General features: G+C 43.6%; 1 protein-coding gene across 50 annotated transcripts in view; it reads right to left on the bottom strand.

Moving 5' to 3' along the window:
• Positions 1-5,327: 5,327 nt before the first annotated feature.
• Positions 5,328-24,557, bottom strand: part of MAP2 (microtubule associated protein 2) — a 231,797-nt gene continuing 212,567 nt past the window's right edge. For 32 of the 50 annotated variants that reach the window (XM_030277969.4, XM_030277975.4, XM_072931655.1 and 29 more), the window contains 3 exons: positions 10,735-10,816; positions 10,132-10,244; positions 5,328-9,499 (listed from right to left, as the gene is read on the bottom strand). In XM_030277969.4, coding sequence (XP_030133829.3) covers positions 9,284-9,499; positions 10,132-10,244; positions 10,735-10,816 — 411 coding nt within the window. In that variant the 3' untranslated portion in view covers positions 5,328-9,283. Of the gene's footprint in view, positions 9,500-10,131; positions 10,245-10,734; positions 10,817-12,284; positions 12,378-24,557 lie in introns of all 50 variants that reach the window. The other 18 variants (XM_030277938.4, XM_030277937.4, XM_072931648.1 and 15 more) reach the window with 1 other exon arrangement.

Below are 24,557 nucleotides of genomic sequence, written 5' to 3'. Positions count from 1 at the left end.
AGGGAGGCGGCGGAGGCGCCGCCCGCCAAACTTCCCGCACCGCGCCGCCAGCAACAGGGCTGCGCTCCGCCGCCGCGGGGCCGGGCCGCGCCGCCAGGCACCGGCCCTGCCGGGGCGTCCCACGGCCCGCCGGGCACCGGCCCTGCCGGAGCGTCCCACGGCCCGCCGGGCACCGGCCCTGCCGGAGCGTCCCACGGCCCGCCGGGCACCGGCCCTGCCGGAGCGTCCCACGGCCCGCCGGGCACCGGCCCTGCCGGAGCGTCCCACGGCCCGCCGGGCACCGGCCCTGCCGGAGCGTCCCACGGCCCGCCGGGCACCGGCCCTGCCGGAGCGTCCCACGGCCCGCCGGGCACCGGCCCTGCCGGAGCGTCCCACGGCCCGCCGGGCACCGGCCCTGCCGGAGCGTCCCACGGCCCGCCGGACACCGGCCCTGCCCGGGCGTCCCACGGCCCGCCGGGCACCGGCCCTCCCGGAGCGTCCCACGGCCCGCCGGGCCGGGACAGCGGCTCCCCACAGCCCGGCCGGGACAGCGGCTCCCCACAGCCCGGCCGGGACAGCGGCTCCCCACAGGGGCCGGGACAGCGGATCCCCACAGCCCGGCCGGGCAGGTACAGCAGCTCCCCACAGCCTCGCCGGGCAGGTACAGCAGCTCCCCGCCACGATTCCCTCCCTCTCTACCCCCTTTCTTTACCCTCCCCCTCCCTCCCTTCTTCTTCCTTCCCAAATGGGCAGAGAAGGGAGGCAAGTCACGAACCCTCCCTGAAAGTGCAGATTGGTGATGGCGGGAAATGGATTTGTAGGGAGTTCTCAAAGCCTGACAGAAGGCTCACGCACTGTGCATCTCTATGCAACCTGGAGATAAGAAATGCTGACTTAGAAATGCCGCGGAATAGGAAGGACAACTGTTGAGAGAGAATTAGAACTAGAAATAAGTTTCAAATGATGGCCTTGCAAATAAGACTAGATACTTTGGAGAATTAGAGCTATCAAAGATGCATTGTGTTAGGACCCGCAAGAGGTAATTTTAGATGATTAGATGATTTAAGGCATTTACAACATGGCGTAGCTAAAGCTGGTAGGCCAGGAAACGTTTATATTGTATTGTAATTAGGAAATAATTGTCTTCTAATTGTGATGGCGTGAATTATAACATCTGTATTGTCTCACCCTTCACATGAGGCTAATAATAGAATAAATGTTTTAAAATGCCTCTCAGTTGCCCTATCTCTGGGTCAGAAAAGGGCCTAATTCAACAGGTGTTGGGAGCAGAGGAACCTTGGGGTTGTTATTCCACAGATTTTTCTTACACAGAAAAGCTGAGACAGAGGTGGGAAGTACCAAAGCAGATTTACTGGTGTTTCAAATTAGACACCAGGCTGATTTGACTAATACAAGTGTAGGTTTGAGTTAGGATTGCTACAGATATTTTTCAGGCACTGTTAGATGAGCTCTCCTTCTCTACCTAAGGATATCAGAGGATAGTATACTACAACAAATAATTAATAGAATAAAGTGGAAGACCAGTGCAAGTTCATCCCAAGCAGTTCTCACAGGAAAAAGAAAAAAAAAAAAAAAAAAAAAAAAAAAAAAAAAAAAAAAAAAAAAAAAAAAAAAAAGAGTGACATTCTGTTGCTTATATGAAAACTTTCTAGAGGAAACAAATAGCTTTGAAGTTCAGGATTATTTTTCTTACTCTTTATTTGTGCATAGCCAGTGCCTTGCCCTGTCAAAAACCATTAGCAAGCGGAGGTCACATAGTCTAGCACTGAGAGGAAACTAAACCACTACTTGGAATTTTGTTTATGATTACTTTGTAGTAACTGAAAATGGAACTGCAAACTGCAGTTCTAGTCAAGCTTACCATTTGAGCACTCCAACTACACCCAGTCACAAAAGACACATAAATCCCTTTGTTTGTACAGAAGTTTGAAGTTACAGAACTTCTGATGCAAAACAAATCAGAGAGCAAAGGAAACAACAACAAAAGAAACACCAAGTCACAAGAAATACAAGCATGAAGATGCAGACCTTAAATCCAGGCAGGCCATCTGGAGGTGGCAAAGGTAGTTCACATTAAGTTTGACAGTAGCTAGAGACAGGTTTTGTTCTCACCTTATTTTGGAGACAATGCCCACCACCACAAAGGGCACACAAAGCTGAAGTAATCTGTATCTCTGTGAGTAAAATGACTTGCATGTTTAAGAGAAGAAATTTTACCATCTGGAAGATTTTATTTATCTCTATACTGAATTTCTGCTGGCAGCAGAGGCTTTCAGGTTTGTAATCAGCATTTGACCACACCCAAATGCTAACACTACAGTGGATGCTACAAAGGGAAAGTCCTGCAAATCAGTCCCCTGCCTTCCCTTACAGTGAGGGTAGAGAGAAAAAAGTAGATTCTTCAGAAAGGCCATTACAGCAAAGTCTCCTGAAAATTCACCTGTGCTCTGTTCTCTAGGCTACACTGGCATCTTGGACTGGCACAGAAACACAGGTCCATCTGCCTGCAAAAGGATCAAAACTCCTGCAACAAGTCAAAGGAGGTGAGGGAAAAGTGGAGAAAGCTCTGTGTTACTCCAACAGCTCCTAGCCCATGCCAACTGCTCAGCCACAGAAGATGCCCTTGACACCAACCACCACTTCCTCTCTTACTGCAGGCAGGAGTGTGACGTGCCTCCAGATTCTGCTTGATCACTCCTTTATTCACCAGTTATGGTTACAATCCAGCACAGCAGGGTCTAGTGTTGATCCAGAAACAGCCAAGGCTGGCAGCATGGCACAGAGTGCGGACACAGAGCAGAAGCCCCCACCTTATACAGGAGTGCTCAGAGCAGGGAACTGCTCAAACCTCACTGCCTTGCACTTGTTTCCATGGTTATGCTCTCCAAGTTCCCACTCTCAATCAATCCCTGCCATACACACTCCTAAGAATTCACATCTTATTTCTCTGAACTCTCCATGCAGAATCCAGGCTCTCAAGAGTATGTCAATCCATTCTGTCGTGCAGCAGCCTTTCCAAGAGCAAAGCTGCAAACAGCTCCTAAATGCAGATTCCAGGGCAGGGAAAAAAAACATTTGCCAGAAAAAAACCACTTGCCACACCCTGTAGATCTTACTCTTCCACGGTCTGCCAGCAGGCTTCTGTCCTGGCTGAACAGACCCATCATGAAGGAAAACCTTTTCTCTCTAGGGACAGCCAATCACAGAAGATTAGCACTGATGGATATCACTTGTTCTACCCTTTCCCATATGGGTCTGTCAGGTAGAAAGAATGTAAAAATTTAGAGAAACCTGGGAAAGCCTTGTTTTTTTTTCTTTAAGGGCTTTTAAACAGCATGAAAACTTTTCAACTAAGGTTCTTCAGAAGTCTCCTTCACAGGTCTTCTAGCTAGCCCTGCTCAAACACAACACAACTGTGCTCAGAAACAAGGATAAATAATCCCTAAAACTACAAGGACCCCCTAAAATTACAGGTGTTGCTGCATGAATTTGGGCAGGAGTGGACTGCAGTTCAGCTGGATCAGATTCCACAAGAAGAGTTAGGTATTTAATCCCTTAGTCACATTTAGGTAAAACCAGTAGAGTAGCACAGCACTCATGCATCTAAGAATTCTGTTTCAAAACAGAGCAGAAACACAAGCCCTCCACACCTCCTGCAGTAAGTTACTGCCTTTGCATAATGTTCAAGCAACAAAACATATTCATATAGACATTTAACTGCAGCTACATGCATAACAGACAGGGCAGGATGGGAGGGAACAAAATCCAGGAGATTACATGGGGGGATTATCTGGACAAGACCAGGGGAAAAAAAATAACACCTCAGCTTTCACTGTCAAATTATCATCCCTTGTCTCAGGATTCTCCATGCTCTGGTAGTACCTGAAAGACTTTAGCTTCGTTTGGAGAAAAAAAGGCAACAGACCTCCTCCTCTCAAAACATGCCCCACCCAAACTTTTTAACCTTCTTCCTAGAGAAGAAAGCATGGATCTTTTGATCCACAGAGTTACCAAACATGCCTTCCTCTCTGTTCCTCAGAGAGAGCTGAGCATCACCTCACCAGTATGCTTCTCTGTCCAGAACAAGGATGTTCACACTAAACCAGGTTTGGGATTCCCTCCACCAGGGCCACATTGCTTTTTAATCCCAGTAACTGGGACTTCTGCATAGCCAAGCACCTTTTTTTGCAGCGCTTGTTGCCCAGAGCAGCAGCAGTACTCCCAGCAGAATGCTGCCCAGAGAAGCTGTGGCTGCCTCATCCCTGGATATGTTCAAGGCCAAGTTGGACAGGACTTGGTGGAAGCCAGCGTAGTGGAAGTTGTCCCTTCCCGTGGCAGGGGGTGGAATGAGATGAGCTCTCAGGTCCCTTCCAAACCCATCTATGATTTCTCTGTTCCACCCAGAGCACAGAGCCACACACCCCTCAGCCTGAGTTCAGGCTGGGACTGAGCATCCACCACAGATCCACGATGACACACTCCAAACACCCCTCAAAGTCTGCACTGTTCCCCTGTTAGTTTCCAAGATGGACCCAAAAGCTCACCCCCAAGACCCAGCTCCTGTCACCTCCACCACCCTGGCACTGTCCACGTGCTCCTGCTGTGCCCAGCCAGCTGAGGGAATCCGCAGGGCAGGCAAGCAGAGGAGGCTGTGCCACATGGGCGGCCCAGGGCCACCACTTCCCTGGTGTACAAGGAGCCTGCGGGCCAGTTGTGTGGCCATGCCACATGGGCGGCCCAGGGCCAACATTTCCCTGCGTACAGGGGCCCCGAGGGCCGGTGTGCAGCCGTGCTTCACCACGCTGAGGGGTCACTGCGCCCAGGCTCTGCTGCTCTGTGCAGGTGCTGCTGCACGGCACCCCCAGGGGTCCCTGATCCAGGGGCCTGGATCACGGGTCCACAGGTCCTGACCACAGAATCACAGGGCCAGTTTGGTTGGGAGATCATCTCGAGACTTCTGAGATCATCGAGTCCAACCAACACGATGAACCAACACCGCCTTGTCAACCAGGCCATGGCACCCAGTGCTACTTCCAGACTGTCCTTAAACCCCTTCAGGGACAGTGACTCCACCTGGCAGCCAGTTCCAATGTCTAATCACCCTCTCAGAGAAGAAATTTGCACCTAGCAGGGAGATACTGATCCGCAGAAGAGTATGCCCGCCATAAAAATTGTTCCTTTTGTACAAAAATGAAAGGGATTGGCTGAACAACACAACTGGATCTGCTGTGACTGCTCCGGGGCAGACTGAGGGCAGTACCACAGGTTGTGCAGCGTTTGGATTCAGGAGGAGCTGGATCACAAACATAGGAAGCCAACACATATAATTAGATGACAAGCAAGTTTATTTTGCAAAACAATCACTATACAGCAACAAATACAATTGCAAATCGGATTGAAAAACATGAACTACCTACCACCAGCCATTCAAGAAATGCCTCTTTTATGGTAACAGGCTCTAGAATTATCAGAAAAAACACAGGTTTGTAACAGCAGACTGTATTCCTTGATATCCCAGCATACAGCATGTTTACTTGTTGGCTTTTTCTCTTTGCTAAAGTTGAAGTGGCTTTTATACGCTTGACTTTTCCCAGTGTGAAACTAATTTACCTTCCTGCAGTGGGAATTGCTGGAGTTGCAGAGGGAATTGCTTTAGCAATCTGACTAGTGAGTGAACTCACAGACACCTAGGCTAGAAATCTACCAGCATTGATTTTCACAGCTAATGTGATCTACTCTTCAAGGCATTTGCCTTTGAAGGGACATATACTTGGGTTTCAAACAGTATTTAGTCCAGCATGGAAAAAACTTCTGCTCATGTGGTAGTCAACACAGGCTGCCTTTCGACTCCCTTTGAGTCATGTATTTAGGCAAACTTAGACGTGTGAGCACTCATGATGAGGTTACTACTGTACCACAGCAGAAGGTTGAACGATTAATTCCATTTACTGCTGTAGAGTGAAAATATATACTGCCCTTGTGGGCTCATAATTTTCCTCATCAGGTTTAGTTTTTCCTTTATTCTTGCTGGACAGAGGTTTGCTCAACTTTGATTTGTTTCAGCTTGTGGTTACATAGAAAACTCTGCAGATGAGGCAGAAGCAGTCTCTCATCTCTACAACCTGATGGATTATTGAATTTGGGGTTCTCCCCTAGGTACCCAAACAAGGTTTCACCAGCCCTTTGTCTGGATTACCTCTGCTTTGTTACACAACTGGGTCTCAGGCACCCAACAAACCTGCTGGCTAAACATGCCTGTGAAAAAGAAACACAACAGATGCAGTTTCCAGGAAGCTGGCTCTATCTTCTTTAGTGGGCATTACATATTTACAAACTGTTGTTTTTAAAACGAACACTCTTCTTGAGAAAGTTAAGATTAATATGAGCTTTTCAGTGAACATCTAGAGTCATGTAACATAACTTGGTTTTTAAAATTATTATTCAAAAGCACAAAACTCTTAATTTCTTTTCATCTAACTCCACAGCATTCTAGGATTCTTTCTATGGAAGGATGATAATGATTACGAAGGTCTTTGCTTCAGTCAAAACAAGAAAGCTCATTTTAATGCATGAAATAAATGACTTGGTGTGTTACACACTCTAACTTTGGACTCATAGGTGGATTAACTAAGCCTTATTTTCTAGATTATGCCAATTTTAAAAGCAGAATAAAAACACTTGAATCTTAGGTTAACACTGTTCCCATGAGATGCTGCTTAGGTTCAGAGAGCAGAGGTTCAGTAGTACCATAGCTTTTCTCCTACACTGGCAAAAGGCATACAAAGAAAAACCACTGCAAGGCTAATTTATATTAATTGATAGCATAATCAGAGCAATGTGATACAAATACTGCCAGTTTTCCTTTCTGTTTGCTGTTTTTCTGAAAACATGGGAAGAAGATTTTAATACACCTCACTTGACACTGTTTCCATGTGAATTCTTTAAGCAGAAGTGTAACAAATACAAGGCAGAAATCAGAATCCTCCAATTGCACTTGGAATGGTTCTAAAATCACTGTCCTTTGTATGAAACAACTGACTTACAAACAGTGTTAGTTACTTTATTGTGTGAAAAAGCTTTTTGCACAGCAGAAATGTCATGTGCGGGGCTGTCAGAAGTTCAAATTCAGTAAAAGTTGGAGAGATTAAACCACTCTGTTTTGTGGTGGTACTGCTGTAGCAGCTTAGCCAAAACCCCAGTTTGGTCCACTGAGTATTTACTGTCCAGTAACTGCATTACTACCCGAATGTAATGATGGGGAATCCTGTGCCATTAATTTTTAGAATCTCCACAGACATAAAAATCTCTGTGAGTCTTTTCAGACCAAACCCCAACACACGCACACAAACATAAAAATTAAGAAGGAAAAAGAACAGATCAAAAGTTTCCAAAACACATCATTAACCTAATACATACATCAAGTATAGCTCAACTGACAGTGCAAAGTTCAGTTACGAGGTTTCAAAAGGAATAGATAAAACAATCTGCAAGAATGTAAACTGGTCATTCCTTAATGTCTCATGTACATAGGGCATCAGCAGGTGATGTGCTGCTGAGGATCATCCCTATCACCAGTGCTCTCTCAGGTAACTCCATTAGAATTGGTTGTGTATCTGCCTTTTATCTTTCATGCACACTTTTTCTTATGCTTTTTATAGTCAATATAATCCCACTTTGCTCAGATTTTAAGATTCCCTATTTAACTGATGAATCACTATGACCAGTCTAGGGAGCTCATTTTTATTTATTCATGTATTGTAATTTACAGGCATCTCTACTATGACTATCACTGTTACCCGAGTGCCTGAGTGTGTACATGGGAGACATCACTAAAGGAGTGGAAACAACATCTTTTTTTCTGTGTTTCAACTTTAGCAAAAGAAAAATAATAAATCAAACATTCATTGTTAATATAGGAATGAAAAAAAAAAAAAAGATGAGGAAGGAAGGGAGGGAAAGAGAAAGGAAAGAAAGGAAATAAAGGGAGAAAGAGAGAGAGAAAGGGAGAATGAGAGAAAGAGAGAGAAAAGAGAGAGAGAAAAAGAACAAAAGAAAGAACCAAATTATTGTGGATTTTTAAAAAATCCATAGTCCAAACTCAGCCTTCTTTGGAGACTCTTTTACAAACATCTGGACCCCACAAAAATCATTCCTTTTTGAAGAAAGGGAGGGAAGAGAAGAAGGAAGGAATCCTTTTTCTAGCGTTACAGAATAGACTTGCATCTGTCACTAAAACAGGGTCACGGCTTTTAGTTGTTACAGAAAGCAACTTCATGCTACAATTTTCATCTTTTTTTAATGTATTCTTATGAATAGGGAAAAAAGCCCCTGCTAACATCTACTTTTACATACCTAAAATTGCAACACCAAAGGGTGCAAGAGACACAGATACTGTGAATAAAGAAGTAGAATATTCAAGTATATGAGGAGGGCGTATCACAAATGGCCACAGAGAAATATATATATCTATAATACTGTATCAAACAAATGGAAAGAATGTGAAACTGGTGGTATGCACACAAATCTAGCTGCTTAACCAACTTTTCTAATCAGACACAAGTCTGTTGGGGTATGAGTGCTCGCTTTCAGCAGCTTTTTTACGTCACTTCCCAAAGCACAATTCAGATGTTTTCAGCTAGTATTTTTAGTTATTATTTAAATAATTTATTGGCTTTTCAGCTATACACTGACATAATTAACCAGGTTCAAAAAATGTTAATAACTTAATTCAACTTTTGTTCTACTCATTTATACAAAGTAACATACTTTTTTAATTAAATTTCAATTTCCCTATATGCCCTTCCTTCTGGTAAGCAGACTGTTAATTTAACTTGTAATAACTTACAATGGGCAACTTTTCTTTTTTATTTCCCCATCTATCAAAAGAACTGTGAAATGAGCAACTTGGGATATTAACAAGGCTCTTCAGAAAGAGGTGGATGGCCTTCAGGCACATGAAAGGTAAAAATGCATTTTTATCATACTACAGTACTCCATGCAAGACAGAGCAGAGCAACAATAATTGTCCAATGTAACATACCGCTGTATACCCATATAAAGCCAGTGTCTTCCTGTTATAAATGGAGGTCAGGCCAATTTCTGCATCTATGGAATTTTTTTTTTTTCTGTTTTTTTTTTTTTAACTGTATGGTAACTACAAGTCTTGGGATGTAACTTAGTTTTAGACATGGTAAAGAATGAACGTAACACCTGCTCTGAGCCCATTCCTGCCAAGAGCTCATGCCTAAATATTATTACTTCATACACCGCAAAATGAGCAAATTCATAACCCCTGCTTGGCAAGGGCTGCTGTGACATCTTCAGCCAGGGTAGCAAGCTGGGGTGATTCAAGCAGGTTGATGCTTCCAGAGGATGAGACGTTGCTGAGTCTGCGTGGCGAGGCCATGCTGGACCTGCCTGGTGACTGCGTGATGATCTCAGCCCCGTGATCAACACGGGCCTTGGCGTGCTCTCTGAAGTTTAGCTTCTGGCTGTCAATCTGCTCCAGGAAAATAAAGAATTTCACACATTATATGTTCACTAAATTATCTCATTTTAGATCATCATTTGGGCATCATTTTGCTTTTAAAAACTATTAGAAGGATCAAGGCTTCTTTGCTCCTTAGAAAATTGAATTTTTCACCTTGCTTAATAGCTACTGGCATACTTTGTTACATTCTCTTACCATTTCTGTCTCTGATGGATGCTTTAAAGAGAAGTTCCTAGTTGAACAAATTTCAGAAGCATTATATGGGCACTATGATTTGTTTCCAAAATCTGTATTTTCAAATATTTGTGGGATTGATCTTATTTTCAGGATGTTTTCCTCCTGTTTCACAATGGAGTCCTCATCTCAGCTCATACCTGTGCTGTCCCTCAGTCTCAAACAAGATTTATCTTTGGAGGGAAAAACAGTGCACAAACTACATGACATTTCACTCTCAGCTTAGATGTGGATGCAAGATTAGTCATTCCAAATTTCAAAGGGAACAAATTGGTATATGAGTGTGCTTGAAAGAGGACAGACAGATGTTTCCTACTTAATTCAGAGCCATTACTGAATTTACAGCTTTAGTAATTTCACTGGGCCAGGGGCACAGTGGGAGCCTTTTCTGGCAGCTGTTCCTTTACCTTGACGTTACCACCACCAGGTACATGGTGAGCATTTTCCAGTGAACCAACTTTAGCCTGAGCTTTTTCTTTGAAATCCAGTTTCACACTCTCAATTTTCACACGCCCACCTCCTACAGAGGAAAAGAAAACACAGATTAGGAAGTTGAAATGGTGCAGGAGACAGTGTGACCTGAAGCATGAGTGCACTTGCATTACTCCCCTTTTAGCTGAGATCTAATGGTTTTGGAGAATAATGCTCTGCATGTTCAGTAAAATATAAAATCTTCAACATATATTTAAACTGTAAGCAGGTGCTGCAGTCCTACAGGTTTTCATGGGATTTAAGCACATGCTTAAGTATTTCAGACCTCAGCCTGTATTTCAATCTTATACCAGACCACCATCCTTTAGCGTTATTTTTTTATCACCTCTCTAAACTAGGTGGCCTTATACCTTTTTGTCTGTATATATTCAGTTAAGTAGTTTAATGCACTTTTACGACTAAAGAGTATTTATTTTTCTCTTTGACTGTAAAGAAAAATGGTATCATCCATGACTTTGAGTTCAAATGACACTATTAGGTCCTTGCTTTGTCCCACAACCCATAAATTTCTACAGTACCTGGTTTGTGGTGGATATTCTTGAGTGAGCCACACTTGGAAGTCACATGACTCAAGTCAATCTTCTTGGTTACAATTTGTACCTGTCAAAAGTGCACACATACAAAAATTACAGGAATGAAGAGAATAAAATAAATAAATAAAAAGCTAAGCTCTGCAGATAAAGAGTGAGAGGCTTCTACAAACCACTGGAAAAGGAGAAATGGTTAGTAGAAAACAGACCATGCCACAAAGGAGGAAACCTCCCACCTAGAGAGATGACAGAGCTGGGTTAAGCTTTACTGTTAGCAAAATGAAGAGGAGTATAAAGGATTTCAGCTTGTGGGTTCTTTCTAAAATGTTTCTGAACCTCCTCCTTTCAGAGTGGGTGCTCTAAAGCCCTGCACACAGCAGGACCCATCCCATTTACTTCAGTCTCAATTATGCATCCTGGCAACTAGGATAATTTGGTGGCTGCTTTTTTCTCTACCATCTGTTTTGTATTTTTCTGCATCTAAATATGGTATGCATTTCCTGTCAGTCCACTATGGAGAGTCTGAGAAATCTACACATTTGCCTCCTGCAGCTGTACCTGAGCAGGCTGAGGTTCAGCCAGCTGGCTCAGTGCTCACTGGAGAGCAGCAGGTCAGGCACCCTCCTTCCTCCTGCTGCCACCTTGCCATGGCTGTGCTGAGCCCAGCCTGGGAACAGCCACAGAGTGACACTCCTATCTTGCCTGCACTCCCAAACAGCTCCAAGATGCAGCCCACAGCCAAGGCACTGGGCTGGCAGGCCCCAAGAAGGCACAGCCCTCCAGGCCAGCCAGGAGCTCCAGGGCAACTGCAATGCCACTGGCTTGCTCACCACACCACTGTGACTTAGGCCAGCACTGCCTGCTGTATTGACCCTGCCTGGATCAGACATGCCCACACCATCAGCTCTTCCCATCTGAGAGGTGATCATTCCCATCAGGACAGTCATAGCCAGCTTAAGCTGTTCCAGGGTGCCCAATAAAACCAGCAGGTGTCTGGTCAAACTCTGGGTCACCTCAGTTTCTTATACTGGAATAATGCTGTGACATCAGCACTCAGCATGCTGGCTCATCACACCCTCTCTTCTCCGAGTTTTCTTTGCCCTTCTGTTTTATTTTTCTTCTTCCCCTCTGCTGAATGCACATAATTGAAAGGTTAGCTGAGGAAGGACTGATGCGTGGAAAATGCCCAACAGGGAGGGTGGAGTCCCCCTGTGAGCTGCAGTCTCTTTCTGGAAATTACTTTCTTGGGCTGCTCCCATGAAAGAAAGGTGCTGAACCACTGCACTTTCACTTGGGCATTTAGAGATAACCCTTCTTTTATCACTTCCTTTCCCTGTACAAGTTCTGAAAATGTGTTGTGCTCTGTGGGATAAGATCAGGAGGCCACCACTGCATACACAGGACTCACTCGACTAGCAGACATGGTAATCAAACTGAATGTGAAACAGCAGCAAGAAGGAAAGCAGTGCTCAGAGGAAGGGAGACAGGTGCTTCACCACAGTGGAAGTGCCTGTCCACAGGGTGTCCATACTACTTACATTTCCTCCCCCTGCAGAATGTTTGATGTTATCTCTAGAACCACACCGGGACTGAATATCGCTAAAATCGATCTTCTTGTTTAAAATCCTAACCTAAAAGAAATTGGAGGCAACTTACTACATACCATACACACACTCAGTTGGGGGTGCAGGACAAGGAAACCAGGGTAATTTGCCTCCTACACTGACTCCTTCTTTTGACACTTGTATTGAAATGTGAGAAAATAAACCCTGTCAATATTTGTGCTTTGTATGCTTACACAGCATCCGTAGATATATTGCGCTGCTCTTTTTCTACCTCACAAAGTGGTGGTGAAATACAAAGGGTACAGGTTTATACTGGGATGTATGAGAGGTGGCTTTTCCCTGAAAAGTTTTAAGAACTCCATGCTTGCTTGGACTGGGCCTAGTCTTAGGACAGCCTGTCCTAGGGCCTATTGAGTGATGTTCAGTATTTCTGCTGAACTGGTCATAAGAAGATGGGAACCCACCTCCCCACAGCTCAGCACTCCAGTCTTTGATGCAGAAAACCCCAGATCCAGCCAGCACAGGCTGAAATCCTGAGGTATTTAAACCCACTTTCTGCCATACAGCTGTAACAGCAGCTACATCCATAAAACAGACCTCAGCATGCCATGAAAGGGGAGCAACAAAATTACTTAAACTAATCAGAGTTCTGTACTGCTCCCTCTTTTACTGCCATCTACTACAAGGCAAGACAGAAAACAACAGCATCTGGAAACCTAGAGCTGCAATCACTACTTTGTGATTTCTGGTGCCTGCCAGAAATCTGGTGTGCCAGATTTGGGCACAATTACCTTCTACTGCTAGCAGTACTGTGCTTCTCCCCTGTGCTCTTATTCTCTTCATACAACAAGGTAAGGTTTTTGCTCTTCCCTTGATGATGCCAGCCTCCCTTACACATGCCAGGAATCCACATTTTTAATATGTTACTTTAGCCACTGCAGGCAATGGACAGCACCTGGAGGCAAACTCTGTCAAGGGCAGGCTGTGCTGTCCTGTGCTTGACCCCATGACAAAGCAGCTCCTCTACACGGCAGAACTCAGGTGACACCAATAATTGTACTAATAATTGTACCAGGGAATGATGCACAGCTGCATGGCAATGGCTAGTGGGCAGGGACAACTGGGTGCACACCTGACTAATATAATTTTCAGATTTATTTCCCAGCAAGAGCAGGGGGTTGTGCTTATCAGTAATAAGAGTTTTTAGGTGGGTGAGAAGGTTTTTCTATCCAAGGCTGCACCTGCATTCTTTGCATCAGAGTGTCACCCATGCAGTATATTCTTTCTCTGAGTTAAATATGAAATCTTTATTGGATTTTATGAAATCAACATTGGATTTTATTTTTAGGTATTAATATATAATATGAAATTAAACTCTTTCCTGTACAGAAAGCCAAAGAATTTGGGTTACTATGTATTTTGCTAAATGGCAATTATAGAGCCTTCACTGGCAGATTACTTAGCACAGCCCTGTTGGCTACTGTTGTAGGTAAACCTACAAGTTCAGACAGAGGGAAATGCACACTGAGGTTCCTTACTGCAGCTTCTCGGAACTTTGGGAGCACAAAGCAGCACCAAAGCAGCTGAAGCAGTCAGTGGGAGGAAGCAAAACCCTGTGAAGGTCCTGCTTCCTGTCTTCAGGTCCCCAAACTGTCCCAGGTTCCCTGATAAATCTGAGATAAATCACTCCCTCTGTGTCTCACCTCCCCAGACTAGGAAAATACTATTTGCCCTCTTACAGGGGCATCAGGTTTTGCAGCTTTTGGCTGCTGCAGTGGGGATAACAGCACATTTAGACAGTGAGTTGAATCCTCTGGTACTCGAGTGCACCCTTAACTTAAATCCAGTAAACTCTCAGAAGAAATGTTCAGAGGGTCACTATTTGCAGCTAATATGAAGAAGTTCTTCATAGCAAGCTGTTCCATGGATCTTTCTTATTACATATAACAACTAAATCAAGAATGTTAAGATTATTTTTAACTTAAATATTTTCGTTTAAAGCAAAAACCTCGCTTTAACTGATAAAGATCTGGTGTGATGGCATACTCAGCAACAACAGTGATGACAGCACCAGCCAACCCCACACAACTGGTAGGTCACCTTCAGAAGGGCATCTTCAATAGTCAAACTGATTTCTGTCTTTCCCCCTCCCATCTGCTTATCTGACCAAATAAACCAACGCACCCTAAAACATGAAAGCAAATGCCTTTGGAATTTCATGCTTGTGCTTTCTCTCAATATAATATTTGTTTAAAAATGTACTATATGAGACACATGTCACATCAGTTACAGAAACACACATCAGATGTGTATTCAGATCTGGTTCTCAGAGAGCTTCTGGCCAGACACAACTGGGCAAAACAGAAAGAAAGCGTTCCTGGCACTTTCTGAGCACGTCTTTCAGCGATGGATCAGCAGCACTTCTTAGCTATGGCCACAGGGATTCATCTGCTCCAAAAATGCTGACTTACAGGTCATGACAAGACCTCTGCACTGGGGGCCTGTAGCTTAAAATGGAGCCAAAGCAAGGTGAAAAGTTGAGAGGGTGCCTTTGATCAAGTGCCTAAAGGCTGATTTGCACTCAAAAGTCTGACAGTTCATGAGTCTCATGGCCCATGGACCTGGCTAGCAGATATATAAAGCACCAATCATCTCAATTATCTCTCCATCTCACTGGGTGAAATATCCCCCTGTGTGGCAGGGCCAGCAGGAGACCTATGCATCATTTCTGTCCTGTCCTGAGGGCTGGAGAGAGCTGAGGGACATGCATGCATTCTGCTGCTCATCTAGCACAGGGAGAAACTGAACTGATTCAGGTTTCCCTGATATTTTGTTTCTCCCTTGCCTGGGATGTATCAGTATCTCTGCACATATTTAAATCATAACCACTCTCTATAACTAAGTGTTCCACAAATGAACAGGGCTTTGTTTCCTGTAGGTAAGGGCTTAAACTGCTTACTTAATTCATCCATCATGTATACTCCAGCAAGCCCTATCACTTCCAGCCAGCATTTTGTCCCAAGCTTTCTCCCAGTTCTGCTAGACTGGGCAGACAGGCTAATACACAATCAGCCAAGTGTTTGCTGTCCCTGATTGTGGAGAAGGGCTGAGTTCACTGCCTTTATCCCAATGATGGTGTTAGGCTGAGTCCCTGTTCCATACTCTCTCAACAACCATCACTGTGTAGAGGGACCACCTGTATTTCTCACCACTGCTCCCTTGCCAGCAGCATTGGTTGAAATTGTCCAGTAAGTTCCAAAGGAGCTGAGAAAGGCTGAGATTGCCAGCCAGCCAGTGTGACTGCAGGAGCAGTTCTGTTTGAGGAATCAGATTGTAATCCAGAGAGGGAGCTTACCAGAAAGGGACAGGAACCATTTAGGCTAAAGAGAAACTTTGGCTTGCAAACAAAGAATGTAAACTGACTATGAATCACTTGAAGCTGGCATCTGGATGGAAATCTTTAGCTGTCAGAGCAAGGAGGCTCTGGAACTGCCACGTGAGGGAGCACAGCTACAAGAAAATGGCAAACTTTCATGATGGCACTTGATGAAAGGAATTAGATGATGCAGCTGCCTGCAACTGAGGCAGCACAAACACAGTGACTCAGCAGGAAGGTTCTCTGTGTTCCAAATGTGTATGTACATCTTGTGTGTGGGTGGAGGTGTGCTAGGGATGCACATATATGCACTTCAGTTGTGCTGAAAGTTAAATGAAAGATCAAGTCCGCTCATGCTCTCATTCAGGAAAGGGAACATTTTTTGTGTGGCAAAATGAAAGTCTGTGGCAGAAACAGGACTGCTTTCTATTCACACTCTCTTGAAATCCCAACATGATAATGTCATGGCAGAGTCCCTTGGAACCCGTGTTCTGACCTGCTAGTATGAAGTGGGTACCTTCTCTTCTAATGCGATACTGGCTTGCCCAGGTATGCTGGAAAGGGCCTGGAAGTCAGTGTTTGGATTAAGATAAAGCTGAGGTTCCTCAGCTCTTCTCATAATTATGTGTAATTAAACCACAGTGGAAAATTAAAGCCTTACAAACAATGCAGTATTTCTTCTTGCCACAAGAACCATATTGCCCAAGAGGAAACTGGCTTCTGTCTGAAGCCCTGGAAGTCTGACAGGCCTTCCCCTCACTCTGTCTTCTGATGACTCCTCAGCAGTGGTCCAGAACTGAAGCCCAAGGCAGACTGTGTGCCAACATGCACACAGCATGGCCCCAGTGACTCCCACTGCTTCCAGAGAGTCCCCAGCAGGACTGGGAGAGGGCACTCCAACACCCACCCATGCAGCTGGAATGCTGCCTGTGAGAGCTCAGGGCAGTTTGGAGCATTTATGCATAGCCTGCAAGGAGAACAAGTGTTGAAGGTATTTTTCTGAGTTAATTTAGATGAGGCATATATTGCTCTGCACTCAGCAGAGTTAGCTAGTTCCCTTCCTACTCCTTCAGTGGCCTGACTGACCATCAGAGCAGCTGGGGGTTGTGGTCTAAGGGAAACATCTACACTAAAGCACAGGGAAAAGTTTTGGGTTAAGCTTGCTGGCACAAGAAGAAGAAGACAGGCTACGAGACACAATACTTGTGAATTTTCCAGCCAGATATATGCCTCCAGAATATGAGTTGTATTTCAAAGACTCCCTGTACAACAGTTTGCAGGTCCTCTGCCAGCACTACACCACTGTGTTCATGATGAGCAGGAATTTGTAGAAATACTGAGAGGAAGGCAGAGAAATTCCTAAGAGAACTTAGTTCAGTTGTGTTTAGCAGTTTAATTCACTGCTAAAGACAACACCAATGTCCAAAAGCTGCTTATGCAAGAGAAATAATTATATTCCATTGCTGCCTAGAATAATTCAGTTCAGATGTTTTTCACAAGAAGAGGAAAAGCCCCTAACTTATCAACATCTGGGCAGACTCCATAAACAGCTTCCCTTCTATGGCATACTACACTGGCATACATTGAAACAGATATTTGAAGAACAAAAATTGTGATGCTGATGATATTACAGGCTCTGAATATTTCTTGCAAGGAAATGATGGCTTATGTTCTCCATGCTTTGCAATTAGGGCCTCTGAGAAGCTCTGCCACAAATACTGCTTAAAGCATTTACAAATACTCTCATTTGGCTCTACTTGCTGTTTGAACATGCCGTGGAGCTGTGACACTGGGAAAAGCTTCCAGACTCTGAATAGCTTATCAAAAAAAAAAGATTCCTTCTATTTACCACAACACTTTGACGAAGCTATATCCTCCCAGGAACTAGACATTATTTCAGTGTTTGATCTCCAGGTTAAAACAGGTATTTAAGTGAGACAATAATTGATCTTACACATGAAGTAAGGTTAAAAACTGATTAGAATCAAAGTGCTTCCAAATTTATCTGCTGCCAAGGACAGATGATATTAATCTTCATTCTCCTGCCAGAGGCTATAGGGAGAGAAAAGGGAGACAGAGGGTATTTATTTGGCCTAGTAAAGTCCTTGAAGAGAAAGACTGTGCCTCAGATTTTCCACACCTACGGACAGGGCTTGTGATGATGTTCAGCCTTTGCACTCCTGGAATAAGAATATACACACTAGCAAGGCTGCCAGTCCAGAAGCTAGTGATATTCAAAGTAAAAGGTTGTGTTAGACATAGACAAAATAATGTACCATTCTCACCCTGCTCTTAGTAAAGGTTGAGCAAGGTACAGTCATTTCTGACTTTTAAAAACATACTGAGAGGCAGACACTGAGCAGATAATATTGTGATCAGCCAAGTCTTGAATCCTTGCACAGGACAAGAGTGGCTGACTGACAAGTTTCTTTATACTTACCCTCACATCACAGTACTGAAGTATTAACAAGATAGCCATGCTGAACAAGGCATGTCCCTACCAATCAGGGGAGGAAAGGCCTATGGACAAATACTTATAGGGTCTGCATAATTATGCTCGAAATACAAAATTACATTACCATTTTCCATGCCAAAGAGTTTACAGTCAACAGTCAACAGCTGAATTTAACAGAGATCAAGGAAGTGCAAGATCCCTGTCAGATGAACTGTAGCATATGCTGCAATCACACTCCTCACAAAAGCTGAGGAGCTGATCAAAATAATTGTAAAAAAGTACTGAAGATTCACACCAAATTATAAAATCCTGGGAGTGTAATTAATTCACCTAAACCACAAAATCCTTGGTTTAGTACTCCCTTTAACAACAACACCCCAACAACAACCAAACTAACAGATTTTGCTAAAATTCAGAATCCATTACTTAAATTTTTGGCACAACAGTTCCTACTCATGGAAAGAGTAACATTAGCTTCAAGTATCAAGTGCTGAGCATCAGGTATCAGTTTCCAAGTCTTTGAGAAGAGATGAGTTTTGAGCCACTACCTCTGGAATTTCTCCAGCATAATGGAGACAATTAGGTTGTTCAGTTCAAGTTCAAAAATATCTTGCAGTCATCTCTTCATGCAAGCTGCCTTTCCCAACATTCAGAAGATATGCCCCTTAGCATTTATTTATTGTTCAAATCCACATTTCCAATATAAAACCTTCTATTCTTTTCTTTCCTGCCCTTCCTGTCTAGCAAAACAAACTTTTTCTAACCTTTTCATGCAAAATGGAACACTATTATAAGATGAAACAGGTCTGATCCAGATTACATATTCTCCAAACATTTTTCCCAAAACAACAACCTTTCTCATTTTATTTCTCAAAATTTAGGCTACTTAGAGATCAGCTGGAAACACCTCCTTTGCTGAGCTTGCTGCTGGGATAACTCAGACTTTCACAAAAATCTACATCCTGGTAATTTCAATCTACTCTAGGAAAAAAAATACAGCTTCTCCCCATACTTATTAATGAGAGAACAACACCACATGGCACCATCACAGCTGGGATTTGACTTTTCTAACGTTAGCCAGCTAAGAGTTGGAACTGGTTGCTTAAGATGCCAACTGTAGTTGGTGCAAAGATAGTGAATCCTCCAGAAAGTGGCACCATCAGCCCTCGACTGAACATCTGAGTGGCAGAAACCAGGGCACTGCTGCTCACTGCCTACAAAAAACTGAGTGACACATATGGCTGCTGCAGTGGGTAGAAGTTCTCTCAGTGGCTAGAGCCCATGAGACTGCTTGGGAGCCTCCTGATTGTGGTTCACAGTTTGCCTCACAGGCAGGGTGCACTTTTTACAGATGGGTTAGGTACTGCAGTGATGTTACTCTGTCCTAATTCCCTGCTCATTTCTAGCAACCAAACACCTTTCCTCAAAAAAGCCCTTCTGAAACTTGTTAAAGGCTGGCAGTGATTGCTTAATTTTTCTAAAATATGAGTCAGGAAGAACATCTAGCTTTTTATCCAGAATAATTCAAGGCTTAACTGTACAGACTGTACTCAGGCAAGCCTTCCTTTAAACAAGTGCAGCTGGAACACTGGAACTGCAAGATGTTATTTCTGTGCAATCTGCAATTTTCAGCCAAAATCCTAAATTTCATAAACTTAAAAATTACAGGTTTGAGGTCTGACAGAGTTTTGAAGGTGTACCTGAAACTCCTAATTTCTCTTCACATTTATAGATCTGCAATTAACAAGCGGTGAATTTGTAATTCTCAGTGCAGAACAAATCCCTTCAAATGTCTTGCAAATCCCCAGACCTGGGAATGTACAAAGAAAGCAAAAACAGACTGACAGAGATGAATTTATTTTACAGTTTTGAATTGTTGAGTTGACAAATGCATAAACTTATTCCAATGAGTGAAGCCAACAGTATGGAAACAATTGCCTCCTAGTCTCTCAGCTACACCATGGAACAGCAGCCATGCTCCATGTCAATCTACACCTCCCTGTACAGCTGCCTCATGTGCCTCTGGCTGGGGAAGGCACCGAGTTTGGCCTTTATAAGCTCATTTATGTTCATCACTGACCTGTGCAAGAACATCCTCTTAACTTGGGCTTAAATGGTTTTGATTCAACTGTGTTGTAACAATGGAGAAAAAGCACATGATGTGCTGCAACAAGAGTGAGATCCAGCAAGAGCTCAGACTTCACTTTTTTGTGAAGCCTTGCTTTCCACCATCTTTCTAGGCCCTCTTCAGCAGCCATTGCCCCAAGGGTATATAACTTACAGACTTTCAGATTTTGGGCAGTCATGAGTGTCCATAAAGCGGTGCAAAGACATGTGAAACAGCAGCAGGAGAAGGAATTATAAGATGCCACCTCAAGGGGAACTTTACTGAGAACTTCTGACCTCCCTTTCTCCAGGAGGTGCTCAGCTCTGGTGCACCAACCAGACCGGTCTGTGTCTGTACTGACTGCACCCTGGCACACTGACATTGAGGCAGGGAACTTGCCAGAAGCCCTCTCATCTCCACACACAGGGTTGTAAATCATGATGATGGGGGTCTGGGGTGTGTGTTAGGGGGGGAATCTCTCCTGCCATCCTGATGCCTTTTCACTGGTCCTAAAATCATGAGCCAGACACAGTTAGAGTGATAAAAAGGGGTTACCTTTCTATGGATCCCTATATTCATAATCCTTATATGCAAAATTCGTCAGGTGGAAAATGTCAAAGATGCACACACAGCATGAAGTGTATACATTTTAATAGGTTTTACAAATTAGCATTTCTGACAAGAATCCCCAAATGAAAGCATAGTTGGTGAGGTAATCCCCCCAGTTCAACTCTTTTTCAAATTCCTCCTCCTCTAGATAGGGACTAAACTGTTTATAAAAATATGTCTCAAAGAGCTGGTCTCAACTTTGGTTCCCAGGAAGAACCAAGATAGGATAGGAGCCTCAGACCCCAAGCTTGGAACCTTTGGAATGTGTTTTGTCCTTCTGCTTATCAGGTAGGGTCAGGAAAAGTACTGGAGATAGGCTACAAATACAATAATAGGATACAGAGCTACAAATTGTCTTAGGCTGGAAATGGATGATGTGGCTGGGGTGTGTATTCTATGGCCATCTGCTAGAACCAGATGGGGCAGTTTCTTCTGCTAATTGGGCCAGCTGTAAAAACCAGGTGGGGTAGCTTTCTTTATCTCTCCTACAACCAATCCTCCCTCCAGGAGATCTCTTCTGTTCATGGCCAGTGAGTGTCCCTGCATGGCTGAGAAAATTCCATCATCCCATTGGGAGATGCTCTGCCCAGAGGAGGAGCCAAACATTCCTACCTGCATATAATCTGACTTTTGGAACCCCACAGCAGCCTTTGCCCACTGCATTCCCAGAGGAGCAGCTTTCTTCCCCACTGCATTCCCAGAGGAAGCCCTGGAGCTCCAGAGGAAAACTCCCCCCTTTTCCAGGATCCTGCTCCAGCAGAAGCACAGCTGGCACTGCAGGAGGGCTGAGCCACCATGGGATGGGACTGCTGCCACCTCCCTGACCCACAGGGTGCCAAATCCTTTTCTGTTAGTGTTTTTTTTTTTTTTTTTAATTCTGTTAGTGGTTTTTTGTATTGATGAATTTTTATTTTTCCTAATAAAGAACTCTTATTCCTACTCCCATATCTTTGCCCAGGAGCCCCTTAATTTAAAAATTATAGTAATTCAGAGGGAAGAAGTTTATATTTTCCATTTCAAGAGAGGCTCCTCCCTTCCTTAGTAGATACCTGTCTTTTCAAACCAAGACAAAATTTATGTGTAAAGAACACAGAGAATATATAAAAGACAAGGCAAAAAAAAAAAATCAATTCAACATCAATATGAACTGATTTTGAAGCTAACAAAAGATACCCATTCAAGCCTCCTCCTCTGCCAACCTCTGAGATGTCTTACCAGTACCAGTCTATTTTATCACCTAATGCACAAGCCCATTCTCCTTGCAAGCATTTCTGTGGTTTTTGGAAAGCATCTACTGAATAGTGGTATCATCAATTTGTTCAAATTTTCTGACTCATTACTAATTGCACTTTGTTTTCTACAATTTAGGGAAGATGGTGAAAATCTTCCTAAAAACCTTCAAGGAACATTTCATTCGTCAGCACAGCTTAGAGATTTCATTTTTCTATGTGTCATCTTACTCCTTACAAGGTGCCTGTCTCTCACTATAATTAGTGGTATTTTAAAGCTTACGCATGTAATTCTAGTCTTTGCAGCTCCATTCACTTTGATGATGCGCTGCTGCTTCACATCCACTGAAGTTCTTGCCTGTGGCTGAGATTTTAGGTATACATTTTAAGAGAAAATTAAGAGAAATCTAGGTTAGTTTTATCCTTGGTTGCTGGCCCATGAAGCATTATAAATATTCTGCCTTGCCAGGAATGAAAAGACTCAACTAGTGCACTTCTGTGCATTCTGATATGGTACCAACAGCATCCATAAACAGAATTTCAAAAGGAAAACTAAAAATCTGAACCAAAAAACAAAAACCAAAAAAAAAAAACCAATTTAAAAAAATCAGCCTTGGCATCTGAAACAGATTTCCAACACCCTCTCCCAGCTCCCTGTACTTCCCTTGGGCTGTCTGAGAAATAACAGATGCAAATGGGTTACTTTTGAAAGCACAGCATTTCCTCCACAGCTGATGCAGTGTGAAAATCCATCTGAAGCCCAGCAGACATACCCATGAGCAAGTTGCCTCTGAGCTTTGCCAGAATGATCCATTTCACCATAGTGAACCATAAAGAGAAAACCAGACAAACACCTCCTGGCTGCATCACAGAGCAGAGAAGCCCTCATTTCTCCCCACTGCAGAATACCAATTAAATCATGTTTCAAGCCATCTATTCCTAGTGGGAGCTTAATGCAGTGCAAAGTTAGCTTATTTCTTCCCCTAAAAGCATTCTCTTCACACACCACAAGCAACCCCCATCAGGTGGAATGATTTCTCTCCTTTTCTTTGTTTCTGTGGCTGGCAAGTCAGAGCTGAAGGAAAATCAGTCTGCTGTCTGATGAGCTTTTGATAAAATTCCAGGCTGAAGCACTGCACTTCTTGATTTATTTAGCATTCAAACATCCCCAAGAGCTTCTTCAGTTTTGCACCCCTGCCTTTGGCAGTTTCAGAATGCAGCTTTCTCTGGAACAGCTCGAAGTTAAGAGAAGTCCTTGTGCCAGGTCCAAACATACCACTGGTAAAAGGATAGTGTGTCTTGAAATGACACTTTTGGGCTGCCTATCTGTACTCCTAGTGATTTGCATGATATGTTTATGTACTTAACTTGCCCAGATATATGCTGGGTTTTTCTCTGCTTGTTTTTCCTGTGGCGTTGCTCTCAGCACTTCCAGTTCAGGTTATAAAGAAGCTTTCTGTTTGTTTCATGTACCATCACTAAAAGCAAATAGCAAATAACAGCTCATTTCAGCCAGGCTAATACTGCTGCCAGACATTAAAGAACTGAGTAGACACAAGGAAATGAAATTAGCTTTCATGTGTTGCTCTCACAGAGCCTATAAAATTCAACTGCAGAAACTGGAAAATAATTATCCTAAAACTTCTTGTCTAGACTGAGCAACTATGGCATACAGGAGACATAAAGGAAAAATTTAGTGAGCTTCTCTTTGCCCAACCCACAGTTCAGTGGCTACATACCACTGGAACTAAAAAATGCTTTAGCTTCAGTGACATTTTGTTCACCCAGCAGATTTCCCCTGTAGTGCCCACAGCAGTGAAATGCCATCCTGTGCCATGCTGTGCCATCCTTCACTGCTCAGCAAAGACTCTGAGCAGTTCTTTATAGAGCTGATAAGGAAATTCAGCTGTCTAGGCATAGTGACTACAAAGAAACACAATTTGCTGTGGCCTCTTGGTTCGTGTATAATTGTTACAGTCCAGAGAGAGTGACAGAGAGGAGGGGGACAGGGTACCATGGTGCTGGTATTGGGCCCTAAGTCCAACAGCTGGGTCTGCATGAGGAATGCTAATCCAGAAGCAGAGTCTGAATTTGTGTTGCTGGAGCCCCTGCACACCCACATCTGCTACACAGTATGGCAAATGCAGTGGGGCTCCCATGCAAAATAATCACACCTGTCAAAATAAAGGCAGAAGTCCCTTTGCTCAGGCATTATCTCCTTGACTTTATGAGTAACTGGCTACTGTGCAGATCCCGGAAAGTACTGAATGTGGTTATTTACCATGAAAACGGGATCAACACCTTAGAGATATCTCACTGTTCTTTTTCCCTGGAAGACCTATAGCAGGCACAGGGCTGCAATGTTATGTTTTGATCCAATTTATTATTTCTTTCTAAGGCAGAATTAGGCAAACCTCATTGTTCTCTAAGTTCCACTATCACTTCCAATACCAATACACACATATAAGTA

Source organism: Taeniopygia guttata, chromosome 7 (genome assembly GCF_048771995.1).
Source record: "Taeniopygia guttata chromosome 7, bTaeGut7.mat, whole genome shotgun sequence".
Classification (NCBI taxonomy): domain Eukaryota; kingdom Metazoa; phylum Chordata; class Aves; order Passeriformes; family Estrildidae; genus Taeniopygia; species Taeniopygia guttata.
The sequence above is the reverse complement of the archived record's forward strand: the minus strand, read 5'-3'. Positions and strand labels throughout refer to the sequence as shown.